The sequence below is a fragment of the Glossina fuscipes genome, unplaced genomic scaffold (genome assembly GCF_014805625.2).
Source record: "Glossina fuscipes isolate IAEA_lab_2018 unplaced genomic scaffold, Yale_Gfus_2 88, whole genome shotgun sequence".
Taxonomy (NCBI): Eukaryota; Metazoa; Arthropoda; class Insecta; order Diptera; family Glossinidae; genus Glossina; species Glossina fuscipes.
This window is the reverse complement of record NW_023998442.1, coordinates 366,951-387,116: the sequence shown is the minus strand read 5'-3', so window position 1 is coordinate 387,116 and position 20,166 is coordinate 366,951. Positions and strand designations below refer to the sequence as shown.

Sequence of the window (20,166 nt, the reverse complement as noted above, 5' to 3'; positions counted from 1 at the left end):
TTATGGCGCTTTCTTCCCAATCTTTATACCGAAATATCCTACTTTTAATTTTTCAGTTTATATTCCTTTTTCAATTTTAAAAAGTTTTCCGTTTTTGTAAAGCACTTTATTTGCCCTAAGATCCAAATAATGATTAGATAAGACCATCATATATTGTTTGAGAATTTTTCAAACTTTTATTCATAATTTTTCGTATAAGTTTTGAATTTTTTACCCGAAACGTTTTTGTTTTTTCGTTTTCTTCTCCAAGTAAGTGAACAGCTATATAATGCTTAGCATTCTTTCGATTTCTATTAAAAATTCAACATATGTCCCTGTAAAATAATAAAAACAAAAAAAAATTTATAATTTGAATTAAAAAAAAAAACACATTTCGTTTTATTCTTAATCAACCGATTCATTATTTAATGTTGAAATAGTGATAATGGCTTTAGTTGATGGTGCAAGGGTCATGCTTAGCACTAAAATGTGCACATGACACCTTTGGCCCATTATGCACTCTTGGTATAGCGATACGAAAGACAATGCCCTGCGGCATACACACGCATAATTTATACTGAACGCTCCCTGTCCGTAGACCCATTTCAGCTTTAACTATTGGAATTTTTTCCATATTCAAATATATACCGGAATTGGCCTCCAAAGTGAGAGCACCTTGAGTGGAATTTATTAAAAGATTATGTTCAGCTTGCAGAAACATTGCGGCTGCATCCATGCGAATCCCTTCAGAACCTCTTATAGATAGGCGATCATCTGGTGCCGTTATAGCCAATGACTCATTAATGGCACTGGCTATACGACTAGCGCTGATTGACTTACTTAGCAGCACATTAGCTCCTTTCGGCATATTGTAATGAGGCCGATGCGTTGTAAATATAACGGCACCAGTTTCTGGATCCTTAATATCAAAAGTATTGATACCGCGAAATTGCACGCCTGACTTATCCACTATAAGTCGATTATGAATTTGACCGTTGCGATGATGCATACGAACATAAACCGCTGCGTTGTCCCCAGTTATTGTAAGCGGTTCATCGATGAAGCCCTCAAATTGTCCTACGTTTTTCGAGTAAATGCGATCAAGATCGGTGCAGCCAAAGAATTTGATCGCATCTTCTTCTGGTATTAATTCCATACCATATATACCTTTGCCCAAACGCAACACGCCAATTATTGTTAATGTTAAAATCAGATTTCCAACGGTGAGTACCAGCAAAACTAAGACTACTGCCCAAAAAGCAAATGTATGCCGTCCCTGTTTAACTGAGGATTTGCTCTCATCCTGTACGCTCAAATTGCAAAACTCTTTAAGAAAGTGCTTCTGCTTCCTTACAGATTGATGTTCTTTCATTGACATACTATCAATAGGTAAAGTAGCTGACATGGCCGCGTTTTCTGAATTAAGATCATCTGAGTACGAAGGTGATGGCCCTCTAACGAATGTGTTCTCAATGGTCTTCATATCTCAGATGAATTCTTAAGGAAAAATATTGAGATCAATTAAATTTAAATGCTTCTATATATATATTTACTTTTTTAATAAAATGCATTAATACTTGTTCTCCTTACGGAAATTTTCCAATTTTCTGTACACGCTTTGTATTATGTATTTAATCAAAACGATACAAAGCAGTCATGCGCAATTTAAAAAGTTCTTCTCTGTTTTATTAAGATTTTTAAAAAAATTTGAGTTAAATATGAGCAGTAACTTGGATTGCCTGCAAGAGTAGAGGTGAAACTGGTTCGTTCACAAGTCACAATTGGAACTACAGAGGAACACAGCCGTTACACCACTTTGCTTAAAATAGTTAACGAATTTTCAATTTAAGGCCTACTATGGGGCGGGGTCGAAAAAGTTGTTAAATAAATCATAAGGAATTTTTTCCCTAATTCCCAAATTGATCTATTTTTTTAAATGGCACCATATATAATGGCTCCCGTGAAAGGAAAACCTTCTAATGTGTCTAATTATGTCCTATGACGGAGGCTAGTGGAAGATAATAAAATCTTTGAATTTTGCTAAATTTTGGCCAAGTTGACGAGTGAGTATCGTGCAACATGAGAACTTTTTTGAGAACTAATTCTTGTATTGGTCGGGCGTATTATAAAGAAAATATTAGACGAAATGGTGTAGGATATCTAACGGTCGACCTTGCTCGACTTTGGCGTTCTACTGTCCTAAACCACTTGTGGGAAAGGGTATATTTAGTTACCGCGGACATAAGTAACATACAGAAGAGCTTAAAAAAGATCCGCCTTTAGTCATAGCAATGGATTCAAAATCATAATCTGAATTGATCTTAGCCTGCCCGTCCGTCTATCCGTCTGATGTCAGTCCAGGTAAATTTGTGTTAAAGCTACAAGTCGCAATCCTCGAGATATTTTGATTAAATAAGGTACACTGAAGTGTTTTGACCCAAGGGAGAACGCTATTGAAAATGGTTCGGATCAGCCCACGTTTTCGACCGCTCCCCATATAACGATTTTTCAAAAAAGGGAAGGGAAAAAATTGCAATTTTCAAAATTTTCCAGTAAAAATGGCTACTTCAGCATTCTAAATTGCTATGAAAACTTTGGGCCGATTGGAGCCCTTTCATATAAGCAAAACCGAAGTTCATACGACACAGAAGCACAATATTCAATGCTTCATGATGAAAATTATGTTATAATAGTAATTTAACATAAAAAAAAATAATTTGGATCGTTTTGGCCTATTTTTTGGATCCTACCTTAAATGAGAATTTCACGTAAAATTGATACTTTTTCGGGTAGAGAAGTGTAAATTTTATTATGCTATGATGTAAATTAACTTATAATAACAAATGGACATAAAAAATAGTATAAAAAGTACCTCAATTCCTGAACCTGTTGGCTATAACCATTCTAACGGAACGCAAGACTTCATTTACGAAGAGGTCTAATTTTTAATATACAGTCCCATAAGAGTACGGTCCTATAAAAACAAGGTATATATGTATATTTGTTCTATGGCAAAAATAGGAACTGGGTTAGACAATATGGTGTAGGTTATTGAATAGTCAGCCTAGCCCGGTTTTCACTTGTTTCAATTTTAATTTAAGAAATTGAACAAAATTTGTTTTTAATCGACTCCGGCCATCTGCAAACGAATTGCATAGTCAAAGAAGTATTCGAATATACACATGGAAATGAGTTCTCCATTTCATTTTATTTTATAATTCAAGTTAAATCTTATTGCCTTTGCAGGCATCATCTAGCACTTCAATCAATGTTGTTTAAACCTTTCACCACTTGATTGATTCCTTTCTCGTTTAGTCGGTAATAATGCCAAGCTTCGGTCTCTGTCAAATCGAAAGCTCCAAGTTTTTTATAAAATTCCGTTGCTGGATTCCATGAAAGCACATGAAAATCAATCCGCTTGCATTGATATGCTTGTGCTTGAGTTGCAATCTGTCGAAACATAAATGAACCGGCTCCTAAACGTCTATAGGCAGGTCTTACATAGATGTCTTCCAGAAAATAACACTTCCCTAGCCATGTTGAGTACGAAAAATAACATATTGCATAACCGATGATTACTCTGTAAAAATTGGCAACAATGAGAATATGGTTAAAAAAACGAAAAATCTCATTAAAATTCAGAAGTTGACGTAATTCTCCTTGAATAAGCAAAAATACTTTATATACTTTATAGGGATCCTCACTTGAGCTTTTTTCCTCCTGTTCACAAATGTCGTAAGCAGGCGTATGAAACAAAGCGTGGAATATATTTAATTCATTCTCTTCTTGTTCTAAGCACATATAAACCAATCGAAACGGAAAAAATAAACCTCTTGATAGGAATTTTTAATTACTCATAACTAACTTCTCTTCAGATGAGAAAACCTTGCATAATGATCTTTATTTGTCTTACGCCAAAGTAATATACTGAATGTCACATGATAATTACACTATTTCTATGATAACTTGATAGGAGGCTACATGCCTTTGTATACATTAAAAAAATGTACTTGCGCAACCTGTCACATCCCTAAATGGATTTTTACACGGTATACCACTTGTTGTAAAGGGTATGTTAGCTTTGTGCGGGCGTATGTAACACCCAGATGGGCTTAAGATACAGCAAGCTTTTATTATACCGATCGATTCAGAATCATTTTCTGAATCGGTCTAAGTTTTCTGTTTCTGTCTGATGTCAGACAGGTTTTTGAGATAACACGAACGTGCTTTGACCTAAAGACGAACGCTATTGGAAATAGTTCGGATCACTTCACTTTTGCGAACACTCACCATGAAAAGCCTTCTTTTAATAGGCCGTTAGAAAAAATATTGTAATTTTTAGAATATCACGGCAAAAATCGCCTAATAACAGTATTTCGGCATTCAATTTCTAAATTGATATGTAAAATTTGGTTCGGTTGGGGCAATTTTTTGAACACCTCTCATATAACCATTTCTACGAAAACGGAATCTTTATAAGGGAAAAAGGCCTAATTTTCATTATTTCAGGGTAAAAATTAAGAGTAAGAGCAAGAGTAAATTGATGAAGAAGGCAATCTTAGCGAGTTTGGACCACCTAGATATATTTCTTGGATACAAAAATATTCAATTATTAAGGTTTTGTGATGAAAATTTGTTTTTGATATTAGTTTGACATAAAAATGAAGTGGACCAAATTTGAATCACATAGATCTATTTCTTGGACCGCACTCCATACAAGATTTCCCATGAATACTAATCTGTTCAGAAAAAGATGTTATGTTTAATATTTTATTTAATATTTAGTGTAAAACTTAATGGGAAAGAACTTGGATCACATAGGTTTTTTTTTTAGATTATAATATATATAGGGATTATCATGAAAAGCAAACCCTTATAACGAGAGAAAGCCTATTTTGTAGTTTTTATAAGTTTTTATGCATAATCATAAAATTTTTAAAAAGTAAATTAAGCTTTCTACATTTAGATCACTCTATGGGAGGTTTTGGGCATCCTCTACTAAGCGATTTACCATGGAAAGCATGCCTTTACTTGAAAATAATGTGCAATTTTTGATGTGTTGTTACCAAAACGAGTGAATAATTGTACGAGGCGATGTGATGAAGGGTGTCTAAAGATCGACCTTGCCTGACTATATTGTTCTTATTTGTTTAATGTTTATATTACAGATTTTTGGTGCTCATTTCTTTTTTCCGAACGACTTTTCGGATGAGGGTCGATGTGCTTACATGCTATATTTCCTCAGTCACATCTCCCCTTGGACTTATTTAGGAAATAGGTTACCATTGTAGTTTTCGTTAATCCGCCCTTAACCGTTCTCAGAATTTTTTTTAATAGTTCCTCCTTTCATAATAATTTTTTCTTTTATTTCGGTATTTCGGCGAAAGCGTCGAAACACTCCTCACCCATTTTTATTATTATATTTGGCAATATTTTGGGATTTCTCTCGTCTACCAGTATTGATAGATTCATTAATTTTATTAAATGTCTGTCTTTATATCCATCACCGAACGAGGTGCTGCAGGATAGGTAAAAGTCGAAAAAAACCTACTGGCTTGTGCCTATATAAAAAAGGAACAATTACTCCCTTCGTCATATATTCCTATCTTTTCGCTTGAACAAACGCATTGTAAAACGTACAGATAAAGTGCAAGGGGTCAAGACTAATTAAATCAAAGAGTCACAAGAATTTTGTTCGCAAAAACTTCATGACTTTAAGACCTTTCGCTTCTTTTTAGGAAATAGGTCGCTGTGCGCGTTGCGTGGAGGGCTGCATAAACGGGCTATCCTTCTCCTTATAAAGACAACGAACATGATCAATGAACATAATACTCACTTTTCGGTTTCATCCTTCAGGTAATCCAAAACATAGATGTGACAATAGTCGATGTGACAGTCACGTTTTAAATCTAATACAAATTAAATTAAATTTATTTCACTCCATTAAAATTGAGACATTAAAAATTTGCATTTACCTTCCAAGGTTTGTTGAGGACCATCACTCATTTTCTCATAATCGGCCAATTCCTGAAAATTTATTTTCACATTGAATTAGTTAGCACGTTGCGTCTATACAGATCGTATTCTACAATGCTTTCTATCGCTATTTGCCACTGTTATTAATATTTAAGTATTTAAATTTTTTTTTTGTGGATTTGTAGATTTATAAGAAGAATCTCATCTGGGATAATATAATGACATCCCTTTGCCGCAGTCTCCACCAAAGAATTCATTTAAATAAGTCGGGTTATACTCTAAAAGTATTTCGTTTACGGGAAGCATCACTTTTTCTGTTTAATTCGAAAAGCTGCTGAAAGGTGACAAGTGATATGGAAAAAATACTTTATGCTTATTCGAAATTCGAAAAACTATTATAATAGGTGCTTGCAATAATTTTGGCAAACGTTTTACTCGAAGGAAGCATTTACTAAGAAAAATTGGTATAATACATATTAATCAAAATATTTTTCAGCATTTTTTAACAAATTGCTGGTAACATGGTGACACCGTGTCGAGAGAACTTATATTGGTTTGACAGCGATCCAATTATCGAAGCATTTTTGCACTTCTTCGACTTTGCGGAGCTACGTGCCAGCCAAACTGTGCTGCATCGTTTTGAAAAAACGATAATCAAAAGGCGCTATCTATAGTGATGACGCTGCGTGCGGCAGAGCTTCTCACTCGAGCCGCACCTGTACATCCTTGACAACAATTGCAATAAGCGGCAAAAATGGCGTGTTTAGTCAATCCTTATGGTAGCCATTTTAGCCGTTATTCCTGGTCTTTTTTTGCAATGTTGTTCAATTGATGTCGGTAAACATCTGCAGTAATAGTTGTATTTAGTTCAAGCAGCTCGTAACATACTACACCCATCATTTGCACAGCAAAACGGTATGGCCATGAATATAACGCTTCGGTGTCGGTATTAATGACTCTCTCAAACTAACCTAAGACTTTTTGAGCTTTAGAGTGTCGTAATACGTACACTTTTCATCGCCAGTTACAATACACCACGGAAGGCTCTTCTTTGTTTGCTTGGCAAATGAGAGTAATGAATGTCGAAAACGCATTTTTGAACCTTCCATGAGTAGCGCCTGCATACACTGAACAACTCATTCATACTAAATTCCCGAGGGTGTGAAGTTATATTTAAACATAACTAGCAAAGACAGAAACTATTTTTTTTTTTTTTTTGCAGACTCTGTAAAGCCGTTAACAGAAACCTATTGAACGAAGTCTCGGAGGGATTTAACTTAAAATACCAGTAAAATAGAACTTTTCGAGAATTTTTTTCCAAATTATTATAAACAAAAGATAACTTTATGTAAATTAATTCGAAAGGAGAACATTTTTACACTATGTCAAAGTTTGCGTAGCTACTGTGGCCAAACCATCCCCTGTGAAAAAATGTAACTATAATGAATCCTCTATTAATAGCCTTTCCAACGATGTGCAGGTTATATTAAGTTTTGCTCTGAGAACATTTTTATGGAACTTTGAATGTTTTGTTTATAATAATTTGCAAAAAAATTCTCAAAAAGTTCTATTTTACTTGTATTTTGAATTAAATCCCTCCGAGAATTCGTTTAACAGAATTCTGTTAACGGCTTTGACGACCCAAGAGGAGATGATTGATGTTCCCAGATTGTATTTCTACAGAAGTGCAGAGGGGGTCATTTACATCGAGTCATTTTTAATTAAAAATGGTATGAATCAACATCTAAAATAAAAAAAATAATTCATGTTGACATTTTTTCCCGTTTAATTTTTATTACAAATTCAAAAAAAACGCTTATTATTCGGGGACTACACATGACTATTTCCGTTTAAGTGATTGACATAACTGACTTTTAGGGAACGTACACCGACAATATCTTTGCGATTACTTCAGACAATTCCTTTAGACCATGGGAAAAATCTCAAGTAATGCATTATTCTCTTAAGGTCTCATTGTGAAAAAGGAAAAAGAGTTAAATTCATTATGATTCTCTTACAAGATTTTCAATGTCAGCTTAAATTTAAATATTCTTTGAGGCCCTTCTGTTCTCATAACAAATTGTTCTATTGTAGTTACAATGAACACATTACTGTATTCGAATGGATATCCACATACCAACATACAGGTGGTGTGTTGGTAAACTAATATTTTCAATTTGATATTTGATTTTACGCGTTTAATGTCATCACAATAACAAGGCCTTCATCGCATTCTTCCGTCTGGTGTCAAGTTGAATGCCTAACGAATTATATTTCAGCAAACAAACTACTAAGAAAACAATAACAAAGAGTCGACTGACTGAAGATAACAATAACATTTCTCATAATTCAATAGACGTACGTTATACGTCGCATTACTTTGTCATTTTTATCTGTAGAACTCGCTGGTCAAAATTAATGCAAGCACCTAATGCAAACCTAGCGAAGTATTGAAATCCACGGCGAGCAAGGCCAATTGTTCTGCCGCAACGTAATGTAATAGATCTGCTTAGTTCAATATATTGTAAAACATGTCTACGAACTGCTAACTACAGCAGACGATGCAAGGGAGCAAGTTATTATAGAGAGAATACGCAAAAAAATTTGACAAAGTGATTTATGAGCGTGAAAACGGTCTGCCAATTATCGCAAAATCCATTCAGGAAATGGCTTTGGTACTGAGATGTCACCCTTCCATTCCTCCATTTACGTGTATGCACAAGATTTTACTCCTTCTAAAAAACACTTGTTTTTAATCAATATCGCGTAATGTATCGGTCAATAAAATTGGAGGCCAATTAAAAAAAAATTTCTGAACTCGCAAAACTCGAGCTCGAATCGCGAATCACTTCTGCTTCTGTATTATTTTAAGCCTCACCCTTTGCGTATCCGTTTCCGTAATGACACAATCAATTGACTAAAATCTCTTTCTCAGAAGCATCTTGTTGGGATTTGCAAACAGATAATAGCCGCGGGGGGCGTGACATGGGGAATACATTAGAAGGACTCGGCATTCAAACTTCAACTCATTCAAGTTTTACAGTCCTCAGTAACAAGTTCATGTTTTTGTTTGACTGAAGAATGCTTCCTCATACCCAAATATCTTTAGGAGGTCTCTAGCAATTTCACTTTTCGATTGCCACGGATAATTTTCTGGATTTTTTTTGTAGTTTTTGGTGTAACTGCGTCCGTTGGGTGTCCACTGCGTTTAGCATCACACTCGCTTCTACAACGCTTAAGATCAAGAAAAGCGGCGACGAAGTATCGTCATAACACTGAATTCGATCTTTTATGTGTATGAAAGTCACGTATGTGTATGAAAGTAAGAAATTGGGACTTTTCTATTAATTTGGAAATATCTTAAAAACGTAGCGGCACTAAAATATTGAGGGCTGGTATTTTCTAAAAATAATGTGGAATGTTTGTTAGAGACGACATTTACATGTCACTCTCGGTATTTATTGATCGCTGGGTTAACGTCTTTTAATAAGGTTCCAACTTGTATTAAAAAGAAAGAAAAGTCCCTTTTTTGAGACGGAATTTACAAGCTCCCATATAAACGTACAATGTAGGGTGAAATGGGGGACAAAGTTTTGCAAGCAAAATCTTTATATCCATCACCGAAGGATGAGGGGTGCATTCATTTTGCCAACACGTTTGCAACATCCGGACGGCAGCGTCAGAGATCCCACAAATTATAAATGTTCGTGATCGGCCTCAAATTTTGAGTTGATTTAAGCATGTCGCCCTGCCCACCTGGTTGTCTATATAAAATCTGCTGAGAACATTCTCGCGCCCGCAAAACGAAATATGCGATTTCAAATTTGCAGAAACATTCAAATCAGGTCGGCATTGAAAATAAACCAAATCGATCGAAGGACACGGGTGCAGCACCACGTAAACTAAGAACACTTTCGTTTTTTAAAAAGGAATAAGAAATTACTCATAAACTACAACAGATAAATCTGCAAAGATTTAAAGGTATATTTTATGGACGATGCTATGGTACCCGCCCAAAAATGGGTATAATTGACCACGAGAATCGAAATTTCATTCAAAAACCCCACAACGTATATAACTTCTTTGCCGGTTTCAAATTCGGAATACACCTAAGCGTGTCCATCTGTTTGTGTACCCGTCTGTTCGTCTACACAACTGTATAACACAGTAGTATATAGTAGTATCGCTGACCAATTTTCAAAAGATTTTAAAGATGACCCACATCAGTCAAACGACACGCCTAGAACTTATAGTAAGTACAACATATACACAACATAATTTTGCACTTTTATTGTGGAAGTAGAGAAAATCAATCGCGCCCAGTTAGTGTTATAAAGTATGGAAATTTATTTATTTTCCTCTTTTTTAGTTTTGATAACAGCGATGAATATAAAAGATTTGGTCACGACCCAATATAATTTTCTCACCTCTTTTGAATAGACGCGTTCTGAACGCGTGCTAGAAAGAAGTTTGAAAGAACTTACAAACTATAGACAAGTTCATAAACAAAGGACTTACGATATTGGAAAGATTATGGCTCTGCTAAGAAACATTAGTAACAACTGAGGGAAATTCGTCAAAAATAGAAAGTCGTTCATTTCAAAGGCTTGAAAAGTTCTTGATTACATGAAGTGTTAGTTAAGAGCGAAAGACAAGCAATTTTGTTAATTTTTTTCAGCTTGAACTTACTTGAATCATTTCGTGAACTGCAAACATATCTTCTTTCTCGCCTCGTCTAAACTTAAATCTGCCATGACTTGTCATTTTAATATTCATACAAACTGTTATGTATTTTTACGTAGAAAGCATATATAAACATAGCTGAGAAGGCGGCGCTACTGAACAAATGCAACAAATTCAGTAATATTTGAAATTATCACTGTTCATATAGACCGATAAATGTGATCAATTCGACATAAATTCTTGTAAAATTATGATTTGTTATCTATATGCCAGTGTTGACAACTAAAGAACTTCCATCTGTTATCAGTTGCGTAAATTCACGTCGATCATTTACAGCTATTAATATAAACGTTATTAAAAGCTTTACCTTAACTACTAAAATAAGTAAGTAAGTTATATTCGGTCGTGACCGAATCTTTTATACCCATCACCATTATCATAAAAGGGATAAAAAAAGTAAAAGAAGTTTTCATGCTCTAAAATATGGAGTGGGCGCGGCTGATTTTTCCTATTACTAAAATGAAACTTTTTGTGGCATAAGCTTGTGGGCGGTGTAAGCGTGTCCTTTGAAAAATTTAGATCAATTTCAAATTCTTTTGCAAATTTGTAGGCGATATCTTCATTTTCGCTAATGAGGAGAATATTTACCACAGATACTGCACAGTTAGGCAGAATGACCGATGGACGGACGAACAGATACCATGATTATGTGCATTCCGAATTTGAAATTGATCAAAAATTTGTATACATTATGGGACTTTTGAAGCTTGTTGCTACGCGTTAAAAAGGTATTGGCAAAACAATTAAATTTTGATGCACTATTATACTGGGTAGGCGTGATTAGTTTTTTTCAAAAATGAAAAAAAACCGCCCATGGAATACGCGTTCAAATTTTTGTACGTTTATTTCCGATTGTTTATGAGTAATGAGCAAAAAGCCACATTTTTTTCCTTTTGAAAAACAGATTTGTTCTCAGTTTGCGTGGTGCTGCACGCGTGTCCTTCGACCGATTTGGCTCATCTCCAATACCAACCTGTGTGCAAGAACTTCCAGTACTTCTGCCTAATTTGAAATCGATAACTTTCTTTTTGCGGCCAGAAGAATGTTTATAACAGTCATTAAATAGACGGACAAGCAGACATGCTTAAATCAGTTTAGAAGTTGATGCTGATCAAGAATATATATACTTTGCAGGATCTCTGATGCTGCCTTCTTGGAGTTGCAAGTGAATATACCACTCATGCTTCGGCGGTGTGTATAAACATGCTGAGAACAATTAAAGAAGGATTACCAAAACCTATAATCATATTTCTTAAATAAGTCCAAGGAAAAGTGCAATGGAAGAAATATAACACGTGAACACATCAAGCCGTATAAAAAGTCGTTCGGAAAACACAAACCTGCACCAAAAACCTATAATGCAAACGTTAAACAAATAAGAACGTTATAGCGGACTAAGCCACCCCTAGGCTAAGTAGACACCTTATATCACGTCGCCTCGTACAGTTATTCACTCGTTTTGGGAATAATACAAAAAAAATTGCACATTATTTTTATGTAAAGGTATATTACAATGTGATCCAAATTTAGAAAACTTTATTTTCTTCCAAAAATTTCATATCTTTACACTTTCCGTCATAAAAAGCTAGAAAATAGACATTCTCTTCATATAAAGATTTGCTTTTCTTGGTAACCACTATATATATTGGAGTCTAAAATAAAAACCTATGTGATCCTAGTTCCCTACAGTTAACTTTTGTGCGAAATTGCTACTATGGTCCAATTTCCATCATAAAATATTAATATTTTTTGTGAAAAGCTTACTGTTCATGAGGAGTTAAATGTGGAATGGTGCCTAAGAGTGGACCGATGTGATTAAATTTTGGTCCATCTAATTTTTATGTTAAATTACTACTAAGGACGAATTTTCATTATAAAACAATAAACCAGTGAAAAACCGTCATTCACGCCGTCCAGGAAGCAAGCCCACCTCGCAGTTTCAGAATAAGGCCATTTATATGACAAGTTCTTGCCTCTGACTATGGTGAAGCCTATGTAACACCTCCTAGTCCTATCAACACCAACTTCTGCTTGATGTTGCCTACATCCGCACAAGCTTCATATATCTTTGCGACAAACGTAAAAGAAAAATGTTGTTTTCAGTTTGATCCAAATCTCTTAATTCCCATTATAGGAGCATGGGAACAATATTTGATCTCAAATTAAACGGGAGCTACATGATCTTTTTCTATCGCACATATACGATATAGTAAACTGTACTGTATACATAAAGTATTTACATCAACCTGTAAATTGATTTAAGCATGACCGTCCGTCCGTCTGCGTAATATCTGCTGTACACATTCTCCTGGCCGCCAAAAACAAATTATCGACTTCAAATTTGGCAGAAACATTGAAAGTTCTTCCAAGTAAACTGAGAGCACTTCTGTTGTTTCAAAGGAATAAAAAATTGGTGTTTTGCTCATTATTCGTAGATAAATGAACTAAAATTTGAACGCGATGGGCGATATGGACGATTCTGTAACAACTGTACGAAAATGGATTACGCCTATCCAACAATTTCTTTAATACTTATTTAACGCGCAGAAACAATGCCCAAAATTCTCATAAGGTATACACATTTTTCGCAAATTTCATATTTGGGATGCAACTAAGCATGTCCACCTGTTCATCTGTCCATCGGTTTATCTGCCCAATGGAGCAGTATCTGTAGTAAACATGCTCCCATTAGCGAAAATGAAGATATCGCCTACAAATTGGCAAAAGAAGGCAGGCCTACAACCCCCACAGACCTATATGACAAAAACTTTTATTTTGAAAATAGAAAAAAACAATCGCGCCCACTCCGTATTATGTATGAAGCATGAAAATTTAGTGCTTTTACTTTCTTTGTATTTTTCAGAATAATGATGACGGGTATAAAAGATTTAGCCGCGATCGAATATATTATTATTATTGTTATTATTACTATTATTATTATAAATTTAGCCAGAGAATAAATTCTAAGATTAAAGACTTAAAGCATTAGCATCTAAGGCTTTCGGCTTTATTAAAAACTCTATTCTCACTTGAGATTTGAACCCACGACTATTGAAGTTGCTAGTCGGGACTCTTGCCTACTCGACCACTCAGGCGGATTTTGCGATCGAATGTAATTTTCTTAATTGTTATATGTACTTGTTTAACATCTACCTAACTATTAAACATCTATAGGTGTTTTTCAAGTCCTGTTCAATTACTATGATATTGTATTCGCTACTCTCATCTATGTACTCGGTTCAATTACTATGATATTGTATTCGCAACTCTCATCTATGTACTCGGCTATGCGAAGTCCAGATTAGACATACGTGGTTTGTGAAAATCGAATGTAGCCGCTTTCTTGAATTTTATCCCTTCTGTATACACTAAATATCATATATTTTTCCACATTCTCATAATTCGTTAAAGATACTGCGAAGAGTCTGCAGTAGTGTTCACTAGCTGTAGCTTTGAAATGTTTTTGTTGCTTTTTTGAGTTAAACCAAAAGCAAATGAAGAGTTGCTTGATGTTTACTGTTAATAGTTCATAGGTTATATTTTAAAGCTTGCAAATGTATCCACTTCAGTAACAAATGCATTGAAAAAGTGCGGTTGCAATTATAGTTAATTTCTTTTCTTTTTTTTTTTACGTAAGTGTGAAATGATAAAAGTTTATTTGTAAAAGTTTGAAAAATAGCACATTGATGCAGCAAGGAATCCGCTCTTGTAAGCACACCGTCAATGTAAAATTAAGAAAAAAATTATGGAAAATTTGATGTAAATTTAATAAAATCGATTGCGCGTATTTCAGTTTTATATATCAATTATCTCATCTAACTTTTCATTTATCGATCCTAAGATTGAGAGATATGAAGTCCACGCACCACGATATTAATTATCACTATAAGTATTATGCATCTCTCCCGAAGGAATAACTACAAATGGGAACTGGGGCCAGGTGCAATCGATATTTTTCTTAAACTTTTCTTCTTGCTTCTAAAATTTAGGTGACCGTTGTTTGGCTACAACTCAAAATGAATGATTCCGTTCATCAAATGGTTTATATTGGCTAAAATGTCATTCAAGGCGGGTACATCCCCTACATTTCCATTGCCTGAAAGAGAAGTTTTATAAGGTTTTTCTTTTGAGACGTGACCGGATGCTGTAGACGTCCGAAGTATCACATTAACAATCGGATAAGTAGCCGAGTAGACAACGATTGCGATTACCAAATCAGGACATGCGAGTTTAGGTCTCAAGAGCACTAGAGTCTACGTTGGTCGCATTTACAATGAGTACTCAATCAGCGAGAGGCTTAGCATCTACCAATTGGATGTACACCCAATAGATTGCGGCCATAATCTGCCCATTGCAATCTTCTTCGCTTTTCCCTGACCTATTCCTTTGATTAATTTGCTAACCACCAATTTTCATCGTAAACTATAAACAAATAGTCGTTTTGCACATACAAAGCCTTATTTCAGATTGTAGTCCTCGTGCGGATTGGGATCCAAAAAAAAGACCTATGCAATTAGAGAGATTAATTTTTACATCAAATTATTGTTATGAACGAATGTTCCTCAAGAAGTACTGAAAACTATGGCTTTTTATCGTATAGAGATTCAAACACCTTAGGAGCGATTATATGGCAAAAAATTGTCCCGATCGATCGAAGATTTCCACACCCGTTTAGAATGCCTGAACACTATTACAAGACGATTTTTGCGTCAAAATTCTCAAAGTTGCACTGTTTTTTCATACAATAAATTATCAACATAAGCCGTTATATAGGCGGTGGTTGAAAATTTTCGTAACGTTTGATTTCAATTTTATAAATCTCATTCAATTTCAATCACAATTCGCAATAAGTACCAGAGATGAACATTTAATTTTTTTCTAAATAAAATAAAACTCTTGGCAACTCTTACGTATTACATCTCTGTGTACGATGCTGGATTGCTTTAATCTGTAAACCGGCTATTTTCTTCATTTCTAACGGGTTCGTAGAATTTCTCTGCAATGTGTGATATTGAATTATCCTTAACACAGTTTATTTTTAGATTCCATTGCTAAAAATCTTAGAAGGCGATTTAAAAATTCGGTTTATTATATTTCTTTGTTTTACTTTTATTTTAAAGAAAAGTGCCAGCATCCATCCGCTCTTACAATTTCTATAGTTTACTATTAAACGAACCGTCCTTATCAAGTACAACACATAAACAAACAATCTAATATTAACAAAAATGGCATTTAAGGTATGTATGTGTGTACGAAGTAATTACTTTTCGAAGTATTAACGCATTGAAAGCAATTTACTTGCAGCCTATAGATAGCAAACGCGATGAATATCGCAGATATTTGGAGCGTGGCGGCGTTATTGAATCTCTAACTAAAGTGTTTGTTAACTTACTCAAAGAACGTCCAGATAATCCCACCGAGTATTTGGCCCAAAATTTGGGTGTTGTTCGGCTACAAGCCGACAATGTCGCTTATTTGCAAAATGAGTTGGAGCAAGCACAAAATGAAATACAACGTCTTACTGATATTATACGTAGCATCGATCCAGAACTTTTAAATGAAAATACAAATAATGCGGCTTTCGAAGTTGAAGTCGGTTTAAACGGTAACAATGAACATTTAGATGAGGAACAGGATTACGAAGGTGCATCGGGTCCGTTACCAGCAGATCGTGACGACATTGAAATGAAAGAAGTCCAAGAATCCTTCACTAATGTGCACATAAATGAGTCATCATCGGCAGAAGCTACGGCTGTATCAAGTACCAATACTGCTCAATGAAAAGTATACACACAATCGCAATAAGCTATTTTAATCACACCTTTCAAATACGATTTTTCTGCTATGTATGTTTCTATTTCAAATTAAATAAAAGAAAAACTCCCCATGAAGTAAATAAGTTTTTTTTTGTCTTCGCTACTAGTGATTAAGAGGAATTTAGGCTGATTAGCAAAAATTCCCAAGCGCGCATAGGAATTTTCGTTATTCCGAAGAAATACTTTTTTCAATTTTATTTTCATCGCTTCAGATTTTTTGCGAACCATTTCAATTTTGCTAAATTGTAAACTGAACTGAAAAGTCCTAATGAAAGTCTTGGTTTTACTCGCGAAATCCCTTGTACTGTTAAAATTTAAGTTTGTTATTAAAGACCCCACTATTGGTCACATATTTTAGCCCGAAGATACTGCAAATTAAGTTTTGTTAGCATACAAAGTAATTGCTGGAAGAGTTCGAATAAAAGCCAAAAAGTTGACGAGACCCATTATCAATTCTCCAAAATTTGGAGATTTTCCGTGAAAATAGTGGCTTCCTTCTTTAACTAATTGGAAATATACTTGTCATTGCCTATATGCGTATTTGGTGACATTAAAATCCTGAATAGATTTTATAAGATCTATCTGACCGTTTGATTTTAGAAAGGATTCTTTTTTGCATATACGGAGTGACGTAAGATTCAAAAATGCAATGCGGGTCTTTTGCTCTAACCCGCAGATTAAGCTGAAATTATGTGCTTTGCACTGGATATTTAACATAGGCCTTAAGGAGAATACGGCCAACAGAATTTTCTGATAAGGCACAAGACTTCTGATATTCGCGCCAAGATGTCCATGTACTTTTTCCCATTCGTAGACTTACCATGCTCCCCATAGCTTTCAGCGCTTTACTTTTTTCGTATTCGTATTCTCCATTTTAAACCTCCTGCATTGTATTCTTATTGTATCTATTTCTCTTGCAGCAAGCAACGTGTAATATAAAAGAGGAGTAAATTTGGTCAGCTCAACCTTAGGCAAATAACAGTTATACAGATTATTTTTGTATTCTTCTCGGGAAATTTAAGTTCTCAAAAATATTCATTTCATAAAATTTGATAACTTTGACGTTATGGGACCTTGTTAAATCTCATTTTTTTCCACTTACTTTCTCATGGGCTTAAGAAGACCTTTCGTTTTAACAACTGAAACAAACGCTTTTTTATTTCCAGCGTTTTTAATAATGATCCATTTATCAAGGAACCTTTAATCAGTCTAATAAATGCTTAGCAATACTTTTTCGTTTTTTGCATTATTTATAGAATTATTTTTTTACGTACCCTTACGCCACCAAATACATTTAATTTCCTCTAAAATAGATGGTTCTTGTTTTCTGTATATATTTTTTTTTTTCTTTTAATTTAACACAAGTCTTAAAAGAAGAGTTGTTCCATTTTAATACATTTTATGTATGTATCAGCTTTTTTTTTCCTTTTTATTGTTACTAATAATACAAAGAATATTTCTTCTTCTGGTTTATATTAATAGAGATTTTGAATAGTTTTCATAATATATTTTTTAATTTTCATTGTGGTTTTGTTGGATTCCACTTTTCTTTTTTGTTTTCTCATTTTATGATCTGATTTGTTTGTTTGTGTTTAATTTAAATGTATATAAAACACATCTTAATGATAAGTTTTTAGTTTACATTATAGAAAAAGTTTTTTCGAAAATTTGTTGTTTTTAGAAGTGTGTGTGTGGTTCATGCAATCGAGCAAGCAAAAAAAAAAAAAAAAGACAAAGAAATGGAGTTTGCAAATAAGGGGTGGGGAGCCGGACCGGAGGAGTATAAGTTTATATAGTAAACCTAAAGAACAAAATATATAGACTTCACGCGATACAATATCAGGACATTTAGAGCAATTGCTTATATCGTTATCTCGTATAAAACCAAAATAATTAACAAAACAAAGACTTCGCTGTAAAAAAAAGAACTGAATATTTGGACTAATTATTACTTGTTTGCCGGGAGAATACCAAAAGAGGACACAAAATAAATAAGAAGAGCTTCAAACAATTCTACTGCTTAAGAAGTGAATGCCTTAAAAACCGCCAATAAGCTTTGGACTTGAATTAGTGGTTTAATCACTAAGTGTTTGATGCTTTCTTCACACATTTCTTAACTTAAATTTTACAATTCAAAGCGTTAATGCCTACAATTAACCGAGACGAAAACTTGGGCACTTCACTAATCTCGTTTTGATTACGCGTTATAAACTGTTTGGTATAGTCATTAATCTCAGGCTAATTTTTCCATTCCTTATTTTGTTGTTATTTTGTTTGCTTTAGTCATCCCTTGTAGTCAATAAAATGAATGCCGTTTACTATGCTTTTTTTTAATGAAAAATAACGCGTTATGGATTATGGTGAAATTTGCAGAATAAGGGCGTGAATGTTCACAATGTGGGCAATTGAAGGATGAAAAAAATTTTTTTAATTTAACGAAATTATTTTACTTTTTACGCTTGTCTGCCGGTTTCAAAATTTGGAAAGAACACATCAGAGTGTCATCAACCGACATCATCGCACCGGCATTGTCGAACTCTCCGCAATAGTTTGGTGCAGAAAATAACGTAACCAATTGTCGTTTGGCGAAAAATTCATAGCCGTCTTCAACGACCTGATGAGCACGACAAATTAAATCGAACTCATGTTTTTGCAAAAATTTGCCAACAACTTCAGCGCCGAAGGTAAAGCTAACACCGCGATCATTTTCACCCCAGCCCATAGTGTCTTTATCTGGATCGGACCATAATAAATCGCATAACAAACCCTGATCTGGCACATCAGTTGGGCGCATAATGCGGCGTATTTGCTCCATAGATGTCAGATCTGGACTTAGGCCGCCGTGACAGCAAAAGATCTTCTCATCTACAATTGCGGCCACTGGCAAACAATTGAAACAATCTGTAAATGTTTTCCATAATTTAATGGTGTAGCGACGTTTGCATTCATCATAGAAGCCATAGATGCGATTGATGCTAGCGCATTCATGATTGCCACGCAATAAGAAGAAATTCTCCGAATACTTGATCTTATAGGCCAAGAGCAGACATATCGTCTCTAGCGATTGTTTGCCGCGATCCACGTAATCACCCAAAAACAAGTAATTCGATTCCGGTGGAAAACCACCATACTCGAATAAACGCAGCAGATCATAGTACTGACCATGAATGTCACCACAGATTTTTAATGGCGCTTCCAATTCTAATAGTATCGGCTGAGATAAGAAAATCTCGCGAGACTTCAAGCACAGGCCACGTATTTCACTCTCTGATAATTGCACATTTTTACCTGGCCTGGCTCCACGTACTTCCAGCAACCGCGATATGATGCTGTCAATATTTATTATGTCAGCCATATTTTTTCTTTTGTTCTGTTTGCGTTATATATCGAGCGTTGTTGGTTGGTTGGTCGGTTAGTCGTTCGATTGGTTGATTAAATGGTGGGGTTTGTCGATTCAACTTGCAATTTATTTACGTCACTCGAACGCGATTCGCCTTCGATAAATATGTGCTTTTTGGATTTACAGTTTTTATATTTTCCGAAAATTGTATATGTTCGTCTAGTTTTTCGTATTTTTTTTTAATATTTTCTAAGACTTTTCACGATAAGGCGAATTCGAAGCATAAACTAGTTTGTGTTTCGACGAACGAAC

At 34.7% G+C, this 20,166-nt stretch overlaps 4 protein-coding genes across 7 annotated transcripts; 1 reads left to right on the top strand and 3 right to left on the bottom strand.

The window, feature by feature from the left end:
- Window positions 1-189: 189 nt before the first annotated feature.
- LOC119638360 lies at window positions 190-1,648 on the bottom strand. 2 transcript variants are annotated; one of them, XM_038035106.1, is made up of 2 exons: window positions 1,570-1,648; window positions 190-1,476 (listed from the first exon to the last, which is right to left on the bottom strand). In XM_038035106.1, the coding sequence occupies exon 2, from the start codon at window positions 1,460-1,462 to the stop codon at window positions 431-433; it is 1,032 nt and encodes a 343-aa protein (XP_037891034.1). In that variant the 5' UTR covers window positions 1,463-1,476; window positions 1,570-1,648; the 3' UTR covers window positions 190-430. The 2 variants fall into 2 exon arrangements, with proteins under 2 accessions (XP_037891034.1, XP_037891033.1); XM_038035105.1 differs by having other exon boundaries at window positions 1,533-1,645.
- Window positions 1,649-3,114: 1,466 nt separating this feature from the next.
- Window positions 3,115-10,912, bottom strand: LOC119638383 (thialysine N-epsilon-acetyltransferase). The gene is made up of 4 exons (XM_038035141.1): window positions 10,645-10,912; window positions 5,955-6,006; window positions 5,816-5,888; window positions 3,115-3,559 (listed from the first exon to the last, which is right to left on the bottom strand). Exons 1-4 carry the CDS (start codon window positions 10,729-10,731, stop codon window positions 3,241-3,243), a joined length of 531 nt encoding a protein of 176 aa, XP_037891069.1. The 5' UTR covers window positions 10,732-10,912; the 3' UTR covers window positions 3,115-3,240.
- Window positions 10,913-15,621: 4,709 nt separating this feature from the next.
- On the top strand, window positions 15,622-16,594 carry LOC119638398 (c-Myc-binding protein homolog). 3 transcript variants are annotated; one of them, XM_038035164.1, is made up of 3 exons: window positions 15,622-15,679; window positions 15,819-15,935; window positions 16,003-16,594. In XM_038035164.1, the coding sequence occupies exons 2-3, from the start codon at window positions 15,924-15,926 to the stop codon at window positions 16,477-16,479; spliced, it is 489 nt and encodes a 162-aa protein (XP_037891092.1). In that variant the 5' UTR covers window positions 15,622-15,679; window positions 15,819-15,923; the 3' UTR covers window positions 16,480-16,594. The 3 variants fall into 3 exon arrangements, with proteins under 3 accessions (XP_037891092.1, XP_037891090.1, XP_037891091.1); XM_038035162.1 differs by having other exon boundaries at window positions 15,649-15,679; window positions 15,741-15,935; XM_038035163.1 differs by lacking the exon at window positions 15,622-15,679 and having other exon boundaries at window positions 15,711-15,935.
- Window positions 16,595-18,838: 2,244 nt separating this feature from the next.
- Window positions 18,839-20,156, bottom strand: LOC119638402 (serine/threonine-protein phosphatase alpha-2 isoform). Its single transcript, XM_038035166.1, has one exon. The coding sequence runs from the start codon at window positions 19,867-19,869 to the stop codon at window positions 18,961-18,963; it is 909 nt and encodes a 302-aa protein (XP_037891094.1). The 5' UTR covers window positions 19,870-20,156; the 3' UTR covers window positions 18,839-18,960.
- Window positions 20,157-20,166: the final 10 nt, after the last annotated feature.